Source organism: Stegodyphus dumicola, chromosome 2 (genome assembly GCF_044657685.1).
Source record: "Stegodyphus dumicola isolate Sdum_Otavi_A_Nest chromosome 2, ASM4465768v1".
Classification (NCBI taxonomy): Eukaryota; Metazoa; Arthropoda; class Arachnida; order Araneae; family Eresidae; genus Stegodyphus; species Stegodyphus dumicola.
In genome coordinates, this window is record NC_140769.1 from 245,000,670 (window position 1) to 245,016,440 (window position 15,771).

A 15,771-nucleotide genomic window follows, 5' to 3' on the forward strand; every position below is an offset into this window, starting at 1 on the left:
CGGTCCACAATTTTGTTGTTGCGTTTGATATTTGAGCAGATTAATGTAGGCCCAAACAACCTCTATTCTTATCTGCTTGAGCAAGCTTACGTGACACCCAGCAATAGAACTTGTATGCCAAGTTTATGCAATGCATAGGCATGATTAAAGGACATGACACTAATGCATAAACTTGTAAGTAAACAAAAACATAAATGTACATAGGTTAAATTTCCTATTAATTTTCCCCACATAAATAAGTATAAAACTATCATGAAAATAAAAATATTTATTTTGGTCACATAAATACTTTTAAAATTTTACATGACATGATTTTGTTCAAAACAAAATTTGTAAAATGCATGAAGTAACTTAAATATCAATGTTAAATCTATATTTACATATAATTCATAATAAAATTCTACATGGCATAATTACAATTCCAAAAAAATGCTCAAAATGTGCTAGGCAATCATCCTCCACTGCAACAATGCAAATAATACTTAAAAATTATTTATGGGCAATATCAGTTTTGCTATCAGTCAACAAATATCTTCTGTAACAGATCCAACAAGTTCTTTTATCATGAAGTTTAAACTAGAAAAACTTTACGAAAGAACTATATTTGAAAGCATCCCTTTTTTGAAAAATGAATATGGCATACAATTAATCAAATGTTTGTGTATGAAATAATATTAGAATTTTAAGATAAAGAACAGTAGCTTTAAAAATGCTGATTATGATTTATAAATTATTTGACATTAATCAAAACTAAAGAACATTCTTTATAAACATGTACTTTACATCTGTATTTTACAGCCATTAGGAATCTCACTTTTAACTTTTTTTAATTAATTAAATTCTTGGCATCAACACAATTTATGAGTCTTTTTTTATGCCAACCAACCAAAGTATTAAAAAAAAAAAAAAAAAAAAAAAAAAAAAAAACAGAGTAACAAAAGGTTATATTTTACAAAACAATACCAACAAATATGAGTATCTCTGAGCCAGGTTTGGATTGTTTTGTTACAGCAAAGCACTTCAGGGCTGATGATTGTTGACGGAGGATGGGGGCACCTTCTATTGACCATAAGTTACTCAGTTTTGCTTTACATCTGCCACTATCAAGTAAGAGAGCGCCCGGTAAGGAGGCAAGCGTCCACAACAGGTGAGCAAACGGCACTACACAGGTCCACCAAAATAAAGCTGGTCTGGAAAATGTTTACAATTCTAATACTAGATTTACCCTTGTTAATGAAGAGGTAAAAAAGGGTTGCATAGAAAATGCTGACAATTAATGTTGATGACAGTGCTGCAGCAGTGTGCTTGAAAATATTAAAGCTGGCAATTTCTCAAATCCTGAAGTTTAAAACATTGAAAGATATATTTTATTTATATCATCATTTCACCATAAAAAAAATAAATTACATTAAGATCATACCATTTAGGTAATTTATTTCATATTTATGTTGGTTTCTCAGCTGTTAAGGATATACAATATAACTGTCTTCTATGCACAGAATTCCTTTATTTATTTATTTTTTAAGAAATGTTTTTCTTCATCTAGTATCATATTTAAATGCATGAAAATATCTTCCATGATATAATTAAAAAATTAAATTACCAAGGTCTCAAGGAACTTACATCAACATAATTATCATAAATTATTATTCTTATTAAATTTTTTTACCAAATTTATTTCCAAATTCACTTTCAGAATCTTTTACAGCTATAACAGCAGATTTATATTAAACTGTTAAATTGTTTCAGAAAGTCACCTAATAAAATGATTCAACCAATGTCTCAACAAAAACATGTGGTGATTTTTTGCTTAGTAAGAAACATTAATTATTTCAGTCATGTAAATATTGAGATAAAAATTTGTTAAATAAAACTAAATAATAAAACAAGAAGTTAGATGTAATTTGTAATTTTTTTTTTTTTTTAAAATTTCCTTCGTAAACAATAAATATGGTTCAAGATATTTTAACGCACATTTTAATAAGTGAAGCAAATAAGTAATACATCTAGTTTTTTTACGATTCTAAAATATTTCTCACAGATCAATAATTGTTGTGGGATAGCTTCTCAACTTACAAAACTAGAAATAGGAAATGATTCGATGACATTTTGGGTTGCAACACTGAAGAATATTGTGCAAATATAATGATTTTGATTATGAAGACATTTCTGTATTTATTTCACATTAATGTAACCTTTAAGTTTTCACTAAATACAACATTTTGCCAGATTGAATATATGAACATTTTTAAGACAGATTAAAAATTATTAAAATAAAAGTATTATTCAATTTACACATAAATCTATAGCTTTTAACTAATATAAATGGAAGTAATTTTAACAATAAATAATTAAAATGCATACAAAAAACAGGATGACATCATTTCAATTTGAATTATTCTTCCAATTTTCCACTGCTTTTCTACATGTAACAATAATGATATAAACTAGCCAATCTGTGACTTTCTTATTTAGCATTTTAAACAGTCAAAACAATAGTAAAAATAAAGCAATCCTTAGCACAGATAGATACTTCTGATAGCAATATGTAAAAATTTTGGCACTAACACCAGTAAAAACAATATAAAAAGGAAAAGTTCTGTTTTCTACCAGAAAAACGAAACAAAATAAAAATTCTGAAAGTACTGAATTATTAGAATGGCAAGTTTATTTACCACATGACTAGCAACAAAAACTAAAACCATTTCTTACCACTACCAAATAAAAAATATCGTACTTTGAAATTATCTGCACCCCTACTAAAAATTGCCAACTGATTGATGAAATTGTAAACTAGCAAAAAACATTGGTTCGGATATTTTTACAGCACACTCATGATGTTAAAAAAAAATAATAAAGTTTTATAACAAAAATGAAATTCTTTTGGAAAAAACTAAAATTTGTAGGGCCAACTGAGTACGCAGATTAGTGAAACTATGATTATATGTATACATTCATAGCCAGTAAAATTTGTTTAGTTGGCTATTATAGCATGTATACTCAAAAATACGGCTATTACATTGAATATTGAAATTGGAGGTGCAGATAATCAGAGAACACAAAAAATACTACTGTATCTTCTTATTACCACAAACAAAATTTACTCCTGATATTTTTAAAATATTTATTATCCATCACCAATAATAAAAGGACAAACACAGACCTATTTTTAATCATAAAAATTTGCTATTTCCAACTGTGATACTTGGACAGATTTTTTCCAAATCAAATTTTAGCTAATTTATCAATCTAATTAAAAATAAGATACACACCTACTTAAAATCATAGCAAATACAATTCCTTTGAAACAGTTTCCATGAAAAACTATATTTGCATAACTACAAATTTTCTCAGATTGAGTCCCTTAATCAAGTTAATAAATCTTGGAAGAAGGGGCAGTATTACTAATATATTTTTTAATTCAATAAAATTCAAATAATTAAAAAAAAAAAAAAAAAGAACTTTTGAAGCATAAATTTAGAAAAAGGGCTAAGGGATATATTTCTCACCAGACAGAACAGCTTCTTAAAAATCAATAACGATAATTCTAAGCTTCAAGGATTCACCAATTGGCTAATTTGTAATGTGACAATACATTTGGATATAATTATAAATATAAATTATTAAGTTAGCAAAATTTTTAATTAAAATATTATTAGCATACAGTTTGAATGACACAATATTCAATGAGTTTCTCATAAGCATTATGCAAAATTTACAAGCAAAAACTCGCATAATACAGAATCAGATTTAAATATTCATTATTAATGTTCACAAAATTTCAGTTTTGAATAGGAAAATGCATTATAATGTATAACAACTAAAAATATTGCATTACATTAATTTACAACTGTGATTATTCCTAGCAACCTTTATGTAGCTTATGTAGTATAACAGCTTTTGGCTCTCACAATTCATTCAGAAAGAAAACAATTTAATTTAAAATAGTTTTAAACTTGAAAGTTATTTTTTTAAATATAAAACAGCACTTTTAAGCCATAACATCAAATTCCATTAAAGTCTTTATTCTAGTATTAATGAATCACAGCTCGGGTACTATTTATATATACTTTAAACCCACAACCGTAAGTTTTCTGCAAAAAATACCAAATTACAAATCGTTTTATAAAAACTACATAGATTACATTCAGTAACAGTATCCACCACTTCACCAATGCCTTAAAATGCATGTTTAAAATTTACAAGGTGGGAATTTATGCAGAGGAAAATTTTCAATTCTGACTGCACACATCACTTAAAAATATTCATTTGTTAACAATGAAATATAAATATGTGATTTTTATCCAGGCTATACAACAAACAGAAAAATATTTATAGATAAAATAATGAAACATTTTGGCTAAGCTCGACACTAATGAGTTTTCACCATGCTTATAATGTTTTGGAGCAGAAGATTCCACAAAAGTCCAAGACCTATTCTTATGCAATGACTTTCAGCATACATAATGGCTTCCAGCTTATTTGATAACCTCTTCATATACATTAGTTTCCAGCATATATGAACGTTCAGCAAACTATTAATTTCTATGAAATCTCCACTTTCAAGAAATGTAATCGGTCATTTGAAATATGAATTCAAATGATGAACATTTCTCTTCAGGAAGCTGATGTTGACCCTGTAATTAAGAAAGAAAAAGATATACGTAACAAATCAATAATTCTTATTGGTACTGCAATAGTTTACACATTCTCTTTCCAACCAACACAAAAAAACTTGCAATTTGAAGACTTCAGATAAGATAACACTCTTAATACCATAAAGAGTTTACCATTTCAAAATAGTTTTTAAATATAAAAATCACAAAAAATGCAATTCGATCTTCCTACTCAAATCTCAACACTTGAAGCATTTAAGCTAAACAGCATATGAATCCAATGACTCACATGGGACAGCATTTGGTACAGCAAAATACCCCAAAGAGTGCAATAAAAAGGAAACATCAATTAAGTGCTTTTTGCACAGATCTAGTACACTGTACTTGCATAAGATAGCTTGAAATATTTGCATTCAATGGTCAACTTGGTTTATGATAAACGCGAAAGGGATAAAATGAATGATAGCAGATGATGTCACAGTGTTTGGGAACTGTTCTTATCCACAAACACTGGAATTTAATTATAGGTGATCTGGAATGGACTACAAATATTGTTTATCATCAGTTCCAAGTAAATTGCTCAGTCTTAAAAATAAATCAAGTGCACAGTCATTAAACTTCTGCTTCACAGACTCCTAGTAAAACACAAAAGGAACAAAAACAGCATATTCACTGTGAAGTGAGGAAGAAAGAGAAGGTGTGCATACACTGGAAAGACAGATGGTTCTAAATGTTCAATCAACTTCCTAACTTAAGTTCTTATGACTATCTTTTGAATTGTGAAATGTAAGAATGAGTTATAGCATTCATTTCTAAACTTTTTCAAGAATCTTCATATAACAGACAGGACATCTGCATTCAAAGTCATTGGTAGAATACATACATACTCCTAAAGCAATTCTACATCTTTCATATCACTGACATGATGTTTTATAAACTTCTGGTGTTTGCAATGAAGTAAAACTTCACCAAGGTATTTAGAAAAGTAATAAAAGCTTCACAGATGTTATATTTTTTGTATAAGAGAAAAAAAATAATAATTGTTAGTATTAAAGTTTCAAACTTCGCATTTCACTTTGCTTAAGTAAAAATAATACCCACACGCATCACTCTCTGAATACAGCTTTAATACAGGATTCGTACACATTTCTGCACAGGGAAATTAAGTACTTTTAAGGACGATTAATGAAAAAAATTAAGGACCTATGATCAAATAGAAAATTAATAAATTCAATCAAAATATTATATATGCCTGAATAAAATAGATTGCTAAGTAGGATGCATTATTTTTAAACATAACATAATTATTAAGAAGTTTGAGCATACAAAATACTTTTTTAAATTTATTAAATAGCATTAAATATTTTACACTTATAATAGTTCGGCATATTTGAAAGAAGATAAGTGACATTTTATTTACGTTTTACTAATAGTTACTTTCATGTTGATTTTTTTTAATGTCTCATTACTTGCTCAATCTAGACGTTTAGTAAATAGCAGGTATATTTTATGTCAAGCGTCATAGGTTAAAATGAGAAGTAAAATCATAATCAGAATGATTTATAACAAAAGACTGACTGTTGTCACCGCTGCTCATTGCCTAGAGAGAGACCTGCTGATCAGAACAAAACTGAAAGGCCTGATGTGGGCACAGTTGGCAAGTTTTGAAAGTTAATTGGACTCTGTCTGTTGCATTTAGTGTTGTAGTTCCGTGTAGAGTTCCAGGGGTTGTAACCCAGTTAATATATTTTAAGGTTCCAATAAGCCACTAAAGCACCAGAGGTGACACTAAGTTGTTTTGTATTATTTTAGGTCTCATTAGATACGAAGAATTAGTTTTACATGAATTTTTACATTTTCGTGTTTTATCTTGTACCACGCTAAGGATTAATGAAAAGCAATAACTCGCTTTAATATGCAGAGATAATTTTAAGGGTAAGAAGTTAATTATAAATAATTAAATTAGGTAGTAGATAATCTTAGTCATTCTGGATTTACATGAGCACTATTAAATTGTACTTATTTTTCAACAATATTGTTAAAAAGCCCTATTAAAATCACAATCTAATAAAATTTCACACTTTACAATACATTAAATTTATGTCATTGATTCTTAAGCCCTTCGAGCCGGGTAGCGAAAACGCGCGCTTATTGCGGAGGCCGGCAGTGTCTTACGCGAGCGTCTCTCCAGGGCCGGGAGCTTTTTTGCTACTAAGCCTAAATCCATGAAGTTTCCGAAGTATCAACACATTGTTTAATAATGCTCTATAGAGTATTTAAACGGCTTATGCTTTATAGATATTTTTATATATATATACTTTAATTACCTTATTTCTTGTTTAAATGCATATTTTACACATTTTATTTTAATTACTCACCATTTTATGACTTTTAACATTATACATCTGAAAACTAAATATAGTACTTAAAATTCTCTTTTCGTATGAAAAATTTGAAAACAGGGATCTACACACAGTCCTACGTTACATTCCTTGCACTCGTAATAACTCATTTGCCGTTTTGGAGGATTTTTCGGGAATGTGAACAAACGAAGCATCGTCGTCTCATTTTCTTATCAGTCTCTTCCGAACAAAGTTTTGGAAAATGTCTTTCAATTAATCTTTCAGAATCAATATCAGAATTTCAGAATCAATATCTGAAATATTTTGCATCATTTCTGCTATTTCATGCTCTGTTAAACATTTTCGATGCTTTGACATTGCAACGGTAAAAAAAGAAATAATTCACGTTTAACAAGATCTAATTATTTTCTAAAAACTGAACTGCAAACCGAAATACTCAACGCTTTAGCGCATATAAAACTTCTACTTACAATAAACAACTACTACATGCGAATAAAGTGTGATTTAAAGAGACGTAATAAATCACGCCATTTGGAAACATTTAGTTCCCCTTTTGTTTATATAATCAAAAACACGTGTATGTGAGTCATGCTTCTCTCATTTCGAGTAGAAGGTCTAATGTACATGTATCTGAAACCATATGGACATACAGTGCCATCTTGTGGCAGAAATTATAGTTTGAAAAACGTTCTAAGGTACTGGCACAAATACGTGACAGTCGGTAGTAAATGGGAAAATGCTCTGTCACGCCTGCGTGTTGGCCGGGAGGTGAGTGTGTTCGTTGCTGGCACGTAGACGTGACAGTCGGCGCGAAGGGGTTAAACAATATTAGGATACATTACAAAACATTTAAGTTTTGTAGTAACAACACTCAACAAAATATTTACGTGTCTTTTTAATTTGAAGCCTGACCAGACATTTTGGCTAATGCATATCGGTTTCCTTCTCTTTAAGTATCTTTTCTAAGAATTAGAAATTTTGTCTCAATCTCACTAGTTTCTGCATGCTTTATCTCCTAACTTGTTAACCTCTCCACAATGTACCTATGAAGGTTTACTTGATCTGGTAAGAATTAAGTAGTCCAAAAACCCCCCAACAACGTGAAGCAAGTTATCACTACGTCTCAAAGTAACTACAAAGTCAGACAAAGGTTTAAATAAGCCTCTTCTTTAAAAAGAACTTAAAGGCATGTTCTTATGCTAACCAAATCAATTGCATTTTGTTGTGATGTAATTAAACAAGAACAGTCAAATTCAAATAAAAAAATGTGGACTAGTGGTCAAAGACTATACAATTTAATTTTAATTTAAGCTGGCTCAGTTACTCTATCATCATAACAAATTCAAATGTCAGCAGCAGTAATGCAATGACAAAAAGTTACAAATTATCAGAGCTGGCACGAACTAATGCAGCGAGGAAGGGGAGATTAAAAACACATTCTGTCTTACACACCAAAAATCTCAGTTTAAAAACTGCCTAAGTGATTTGCATTCTGGGAAGGAAATAGAAATGGGAAATTATATAAAGGCTGAAATTATAAACAACTGAGTAATTTACATAATAATACCCGTATATATATTTTCTTTCTCTGTATGCATTTGGTTTTTTTTCTTCAACACGCTTCCTTTTCATTAGAACGTATAGAAAAAACTGCTAATTTTATTTCTTTAGTATTATGAACAATCGGAAGAAATATGAAACATATATGGTAAGGGCCAGTTACAGAGCTGGTATGGCAGAATTTTTAGAATTTAGTGACACACTGAGCAACGAAATCTAGAAATGTCAAAACTTTTAGAATTTAGAGCAGACATTGGAAGCAGAATTCAGAAAGGCACTAGTCAGCAAAATTTAGGACCTACAGAGATAAGTTTAATATTCCATGTGATTGCACCAGGTGGAAAAATGCCTAGTGTCAGACCTGTGTATGGTGCACTAAGACATGAATCTTTTAAATTGTCAGTTTTCAATTTTTTTTATTAATAAAAAAATTCCTTTCTATAATGCCTGTATATGTGATAAGATTAGAAACATTTTTGATATTTTCCATGCTTGTGTCTAGTAAAAAGTAGAAAATAAAGGGAAGATAAACATGTTAAGAAAAAGATTCTAGTATCAGAAGTAAAACATTCAAATATTATGTTTTCATTGATCTTCCAGATGTTTTCCAAAAAGTAAGAAATTCATTGCAAATTTTCTGTAAAAAACACCCATTATATGATAATACCATAGAGACATTTTTCATTTTGTCACATTCTCTAGAATCTTTTGGAATTGTGAATCTATAAATCTTGCCTTCAAATCCTTCTAAATTTTCCAAGTTGCATCCTTCAAGTTGCAATGTCTGATGTCCCAAAGAAAAATTAGCCCTAAAAATTTTGTAACAACAAACAGCCAGAAATATTAAAAAAAAAAAAAAAAAAAAAAAAAAAAAAAAAAAAAAAAAAAAGGAAAAAGTGTAAAATTAATTTTATAGAGAATACTGATGCATATTCTGAGAATTCTGAATATTTTGAGACAATTACATGAGAAAACTATTATCATGAAAAAATTAAAAAGATATTTTTAATTAATATGTTATTTTTTAAATATAATTTCAATATATTACTATTATTTTAATGAAATTTATCAATGTTACAATGTTTAAAAAAAATCATCGAAAAATCCCCAAAGCTTGGAATTAAAAATTTTCTATAAAAACTGACCTTAAAAATCACCAAAATGTTGATAAGTCGCCGAATTTATAGCTTTCAATGAAAGAAATCACATCCCCAAAAGCGGAAAGTTGTTTAAGATTAGAAAAAGTGAAATAATTTTGAAATACTTGTTTCACTTCTTGCTCAGAAACTCGAGTATCCCACCATTTATGTTGGAAATAGGAACAAATCATAATCCATTCAAATAACCATATTTATCAGTGAATCGCAAAAACTATACCTTCAAATTCATACTCAAAAAGGCAGTCATAAAAATAGACAGAAATTTCACATGATTAAAATTAAGGACCTTCTGACGATTTTAGTCAAAAATTAAGGACTTCAAGGACCAAAAATAGATTCCAAAAAACTTAAGGAACTCTTAAGGACCGTATGTACCCTGTAATAGTTTACAAATTAATACATACATGTTGCTATAAAATTTTATTAGCATCAGTTAAGATTTTTTTTAACAGTATTCTAGTACGAAATCAAAACTTTTATAACCAAAGTCTATCCAAATTGCTAATTCACACTAAAAAAGGCAGTCGTAAAAATAGACAGAAATTTCACATGATTAAAATTAAGAACTTTCTGCAGATTTTAGTCAAAATTAAGGACTTTTAAGGACTAAAAATGGATTCCAAAAAACTTAAGGACTGTTAAGGACTGCATGAACCCTGTAATAGTTAACAAATTAACACATATATGCTGCTATAAAATTTTATTAGCATCAGTTAAGATTTTTTAACAGTATTCTAGTATGAAATCAAAATTTTGTAACCAAAGTCCATAATATTATCATTAGACATAATTTTTATTAACTATATGAATTGTATAAAAGGTAATACCTAATATTCAAAGGCTAAGATTCTGTTTGTAATAAAAATGAAATCACAGAAAGGAACTTAAGAACATAACTAGTAAATATGCAGTTAATAATTTTGTAGCAACTGAAAAATATACAGATACTATTCTGAAATGCATATTGTTTTTTAATGACTTTTTTTTATACATTTGTTTATTTGTTTATATTTGAAAGGATTTAGAAGAAAGTAAGATAAAATATATTTTATGCCACATTGATAGGCAACTTCTAACACCTTATTAGGACATGATTTTCTTAACAAAGTGGTAGTAATAACACTTTATTTAGGTATAAAAAATTTTACAAAGATTTAAACTTACATTATTTTTTTTTTTTTTCAAATGGCCTCTCCTCAAGTGAATTTTGTACAATGATTGAGATTACCTGAAAATACAAAAACAAAATTTTCTTCTCCATACTTCATTTTATCTTTTCATCAAGGGGGAGAAAAAAGAAACATACAAAAATAGGTTTTTGTAGTGGACAAACGAAGAAATTCAATATAAAATGTATCCAAATTTAACGAATTTTTTCCATTTCTTTACTGTTATAACACAAAAAGTTATTTCTCACATAATTCTAATTTCTATATTTCAACTGAACTTCATTATCTAGAAAACATATTAAAATACACAAATAACTTTGATTTTTTACATTAAAATTTTAATTTAATGCACAGCTATGCTTAATGAGTTAATTATACTTAGAGACAAAAATATTAGTATTGCCCGCTACTTTTTTTGAAAGATGAAGATATACACAATTATTAGAAGCAACTTTATTAGTGTAAAATCATTAATTTGCTATAAAAAACGGAGCAGATGATACTGAATATTTCCAAATCAGTCATAAATATACAATTTGGTTATTTAATGTTAAATGTAAAATAAAAGACATGATTAACAGTCTTCTAGAATTCATATTTGTTTTCAAAAAGTGCTTTTTTTAAATTAAAAAAATACATTAATTATGAATTTAAAATATTCATAAAAAGTCTAATTTCTAGGTACAACTCTGATATATGCCCTAATTTCACCAAATGTGGCGATATGTGTTCTGCACTAGTTTTTGGCGCGATTGCATGTTGTATGGCAAACCTGTTAACATTGAAAAATCTTTTGCTGGAGCTCGTTGGTTGGTGTTTGTGTCTTAGAAGATAGGGGGAAAGATAAAATGGTGGAAGTTATTGAATTGAATTTCGGCAAAAGGAAATATCATTGTAGCCATCCTGTTGAGGGGCAGTGGGAGTTTGGAGGAGTGGAAAGAGGGTCTGGGAGATTATTTTTAGTGGCTGTGCATGATAGAAGTAGGGATTTGTGATTTTATTTATTTGTGAACTATAGTATGAATTTTCTGGATGTGTCTGGCTGTCATAAATATACGATAGTGATTATGTGGTGGCATGTTAAAGGCGGTATGAAATTGGCATTTCTGCTGTTCGAAAAAGCATTAATGCATGGTAAGTGCATTTTATTTTATTCTTGTTCTTATTTTGTAGAATGTTATGTTCATTGTTTTTTAGTATGAATTTCTGTTCTTATTGTTGTTTTTTTGAATTGTTTGAAATTTATTTTAGTTATTTTAGTTTATTTTGTTGATTAGTGCATAGTGTCTAGATTGTGCAATTCATAGATTTTTTTAAGTTGAAACATAACACTGTGTACATGGTATTCTTTGAAATTTATTGTTGTTATGTTAATTTATTAAAGCAAGGTGTGAGTAGTTCGTAGATTCGTTCGTTGCCTAAATTGCGCAATTTGTAGATTTTTTTAAAAGTTTAAACAGAATAATGCTGTGTACATGGTATTCTTTGAAATTTATTGTTGTTATGTTAATTTATTAAAGCGAGGTGTGCGTAGTTCGTAGATTTCTTCGCTGCTTATATTTTGCAATTCGTAGATGTTTTTTTAAGTTAAAACATATCCCTGTGTACATGGATTCTCGTCAAATATTTTTGGTTAAAACTTTACATTTTTGCTATCTAAATTTTTTGTTTTTGTTTCGGATTTTTAGTTTAAATTGTGTGTTCAAAACGTGGTTTTTGCATATGCGAAAAACACGTTTTTGGAGGCATTTTAGGCTTAAAGTTCAAAATGTAGATAAAAAATTTAGATAGTAATATGGCAGCAAGGAGCTTCTTGCCAAAAATCTTTGGCGAGACTTGAGGGTGCATATAAGAGTAGTTCTAATTTTTACAATAACATTAATTTTTGATAAATGACAGAAATGCACATCAAGATGTAGAAAATAACATTGAATATAAAAGTTCCACTTTATTCTTTCATTTCGAGAAAATACAAAGTGATGGCAGTTTATTAATTTAGAATTCAAATAACAAAAATCAGCATTATATTTGCAAATTTTCACAGGACTAGTTTCGATGGTTTTACAGAACCATCATCCTGTGCTGACAAAGAGCAAATGAAGGAGATAAGATATAGTGATAAGAATGGCTGGACAGGAGTTAAGCCACTGGCGCCATCTATTGATGAAACAAGAAAACTAAAACATAATTTCCTTAATCTTTTTGCGATGGTGCACCTTTGTTTAAGACGCTCATGCGGGACGGAAGGGAATCGTTGGCAGTCACCATACAGGAAGGAAGTTCTGCATCGCTAAGCCTAATTTTATATTCTAAAAAAAAAGTTTCACTTCTAGCATCATAATTTTTGGTATCATTTTAGATTGTTACTTGAGCTCTTATATATGTTATAATTGGCACTTAATAACATTTTTTTTCTTTATTTTACATGAAAATATACTTAAAAAATTGCTTATCTTGTAAAATAATTTTCGGAAGCACTATTCAAATTATTCCAACGTTTTAATTGATAAAATCCATCAATAAAGTTTAAAATTAATAAAACAACACAATAAAGAATATTTACAGTAAGAAGTAAAAAAATTTAAAATGAAGACTGTGGTAAATCTTGTAGCATGGAGAAGTATCACTTTCTATCTCTTTAGAAATTTAATCATCACACTCATTTGCATTAGTAAATGGTTCTTTAATCATACGAGGGTATTCTTCATCTGATAAATAGCGCCTTCCCGCCATAATAGACTGGAGGTGAATCTTTCCGAAATAAAAACAAAATAAACAGGATGCTGTTGATAATTTTAGTGAGACAGGTGATGGCGTTGATGGGAAGAGTCTTCAGAGCAATATTTGTGATTCCATCGTCCCCTGGGGCTTTTTTCCTCTTCTGATAATTGATAAATTCTGCTACGGTGATAGGATTTGTGAGGAAAGTAAAGTTGCGAGGTCCAGGGGACGCGAGAATGCATTATTCCTTTTGCAAACTTCTATTGAGAGTGTAGAATAAGCTAGAAATAGATCAGCAACAGGAAGACCTAGTAAATTCAGCATTCAAAAACCATTGCATGGAGATGGTAGACATTTTATCGTAAAGTCCGTTGATAACAAAAGACTTTGTTGTAAAGAGTACCATAGAAGATTGTTTATAAATGCAAAGTATGTAATGTCGCTTTACATGATGATTGTAATCAAGCTTTTCATGCTTGAATCTTTCAATTGAAATAATCTGTATTTGTAAAAGAAATACAAGCTATATTTTAATATTACATTAATTACAAGTGATTTGTTTATTTATAAAACATTATACAGCTAAAAAGTAATCCTGTGCTCCACTCAAAAGAAACATCACACAAGTACAATCCTACTCACTAAACATCCGTAGTTTAATTCCGCTGACGTTAAGCGAACGTGACACTCGCTTTTTCCACAGATAAGAGCATTTTTTTAAATTTTATTTTCAATGTAAATTTATGTTATAAATGCTTAATTTAATATTTGTTATTATTTTCATGAGAAAAGAAACATTCCTTGTAGTTTTGGCGGTTAATGGGTTAAAGTTTTAAATAATTTTGATTCATAATAATGCATGTAGATATGAACTAGGATATGACTAAGAAGGCTTCCCATGGCTAATCCCTCACTTTGCTTGTAATACTTATTCTAGAAAACAAAATGCATTTGTTTCAAACAGATTTGTGTAAGGGAAATGAGCTCATCAATTTTGATGCAGGAGAGATGAAATCCATGAAGTCTGGTTTCTAGATATCCTAACGCACCCTCCATTGGAACACTGGTGAATAATGATTTTACATCCACAGAAACTAAGAGTAAATTTCCTGGAGGCTTTTAACTTTTTTTACAAACTCTATTGAATTTTTATGGTGTAAATGTTATTATCTAATAGAACTGAAAATCTAGAAACTAAGTATTTAGCTAATGGGTATGAGGTAGTGCCTAAATTTGATACAGGAGTGTGGAAAAGAATACCACTTTTATAAATTTTGGGAAGAGCATATAATATGGCACAATTCACAACAGATGGGATAAGAGACTTTTTAAGTTGGTTGAAATGATTTGTGACGATTTGATTGCAGTTTTTATTTTTGAGAGGTCCAAAGGTGAAGGGTCTTTAGGGATCATATTATATGATCCTTCATTTAAAAGTTTAGTGACACCATCAAAGTAAGTGTTCTTGCCTATGATGATTATTTGGCCACTTTTGTCAGCCTTTGAAATGATAATGTTCGGGTTAGAATAAATTTCGCACATTATAGCTCTTTCGTTTGTGTTTTCTTTTCACCCAACATTATTAACCAAGCAGTTAAAAAATTCTCGTCTCAACACATCAAAAAGCACACTCTTGTTTTAAGAGATTATAAGAAGTCTGTTGTTATTCCTTTCTGTCCATCAATTAGCTATAAAATTGCATGTATTTTACAGAAATTTAACTTTTGGGTTGTTTATTCTCCTATCAATTAAATTCTGAATTCCATACTTAGGGACCCCATGCTATGTATTTCCCGTGCCATTTGGCTAGAGGGCGCTGTGACGTTCCAGTAGCCAGTGGCAGGCGGATACATGTATGTTCCAATAGTCAGTGGCAGGCTGGATTCTAAGGATGTACATGGAAGGCAAAGATGTCTAATAAATGTAACTGTATCTTCAGCTACTTAATTCTTACATATTTCTTATAAATAAATTTTATTAGTATTTTCGAAAGCATTAGTTTTATTAGTATTTGATACACCTTTAGACACACAGAACCATTAGATGCAAAATTGATGAATCTTGTCCGCGAATGTGGAATATCGGAAGTACTTAGTCATCATTGCTCGATTATAATTGAGAAGCTTGGATACTTCACGTACGCTTTTGGATATGTAACATTTCTGCATGACGGACTGCGAAG

The 15,771-nt window shown here is 29.4% G+C and overlaps 1 protein-coding gene across 2 annotated transcripts in view; it reads right to left on the reverse strand.

Moving 5' to 3' along the window:
- Positions 1-253: 253 nt before the first annotated feature.
- The window catches only part of LOC118200448 (protein scribble homolog), a 187,756-nt gene continuing 172,238 nt past the window's right edge, over positions 254-15,771 (reverse strand). The window contains exons 38-39 of one of the 2 annotated variants that reach the window (XM_085811973.1): positions 10,864-10,927; positions 254-4,637 (exon numbers count right to left, since the gene is read on the reverse strand). In XM_085811973.1, coding sequence (XP_085668099.1) covers positions 10,896-10,927 — 32 coding nt within the window. In that variant the 3' untranslated portion in view covers positions 254-4,637; positions 10,864-10,895. Of the gene's footprint in view, positions 4,638-10,863; positions 10,928-12,860; positions 13,178-15,771 lie in introns of those variants that run through there. The other variant, XM_085811972.1, reaches the window with a different exon arrangement.